This window comes from Acanthamoeba castellanii, assembly GCF_000313135.1.
Source record: "Acanthamoeba castellanii str. Neff unplaced genomic scaffold scf7180000084639, whole genome shotgun sequence".
Classification (NCBI taxonomy): domain Eukaryota; phylum Discosea; order Longamoebia; family Acanthamoebidae; genus Acanthamoeba; species Acanthamoeba castellanii.
In genome coordinates this window covers 372,592-373,638 of record NW_004457431.1, presented here as the reverse complement: position 1 = coordinate 373,638, position 1,047 = coordinate 372,592, and the positions used below count along the sequence as shown (strand labels likewise).

Sequence of the window (1,047 nt, the reverse complement as noted above, 5' to 3'; positions counted from 1 at the left end):
CGTATTGAGGATGCGGGCCGTGTGGCCGGTGATGTTGGTGAAGGGCTTGGGCGGGCGGCGCGACTTGCCCTTCTCCCCCTGGGGCACCCACGCTGGGTCGCACTCCCACATCTTGACCGTGCGATCGAACGAGGCCGACACGATCTTGCTATCGTCCGGCGAGAACGAGCAATCGAACACCGTACCCCTATTCATCGCGCGTCGTGTCGTGTCGTGTGCGGTGTAAGCTTGTGAAAGAACAACACCAACATGAAGGGATGAACTGGCGGCGGGAGCGTACGTGTGACCGATGAGGATGGCGAGCTGGTGGAAGGAGCCGGTGGCGGCCCACACGATGATCATGTTGTCGTGCGACGACGACACCACGCGCTTGCCGTCGTGCGAGAAGCTGACGGCCGCCACGCCGTCCTTGTGGCCGGTCAGCGTCCCCTTGAGCGAACCGTCGGCCGACCTAGCCCATGCGAAATCAAACCCCCAATCAGTATTCATGTCATGCGTGTGCGGTGGTGTGTGCGTGTGCCATGTGTTCGTTTTACCATAATCGGACGCTCCTATCGTCGCTGCCAGACACGACACTGCTGCCGTCCGGCGAGAACGCAACCCGGTTGACGGCATTGGTGTGACCCGAGAATGTGCACGCCTCGTCCCAGGTGCCCCAGTTCCACTTCTTGATGGTCTTGTCGGTCGAGGCCGAAAGAATCGACTTTCCATCGGGCGAGCAGGCCACGCTGTTCACTCCCTGGTGGCGTTGCACTCAGGTGAGTCTCGTTTGGTGTGTGCGTGTGCGCGTGCGCGTGCGTGTGCGTGTGTTGGCGCAGTGACATACTCCGGAATGTGCCTTGATGGCAGTAATCTCGGTGTAGGTGTCGGCGGAGAAGACACGCACGGTCTTGTCGAGCGAGCACGACACAATGTGTCGGCCGTCGTGCGTGAAGCGCACCTGGGTCACGACTCCCTTGTGACCGGTGATCGTGGCCAGCTCGACGCCGGTCTCGGCGTTCCACACCTTGATCTGCTTGTTCCACGACGACGACGCTATCTTACGCC

At 61.2% G+C, this 1,047-nt stretch overlaps 1 protein-coding gene across 1 annotated transcript; it reads right to left on the bottom strand.

The window, feature by feature from the left end:
- Nucleotides 1-1,042, bottom strand: ACA1_089440 (NBARC domain containing protein; the record flags this gene model as incomplete). Its single annotated transcript, XM_004338651.1, has 4 exons — nucleotides 1-187; nucleotides 281-451; nucleotides 537-739; nucleotides 827-1,042. Coding segments are annotated over 4 exons (777 nt in total), but the record flags the coding sequence as incomplete, so codon positions are not given.
- Nucleotides 1,043-1,047: the final 5 nt, after the last annotated feature.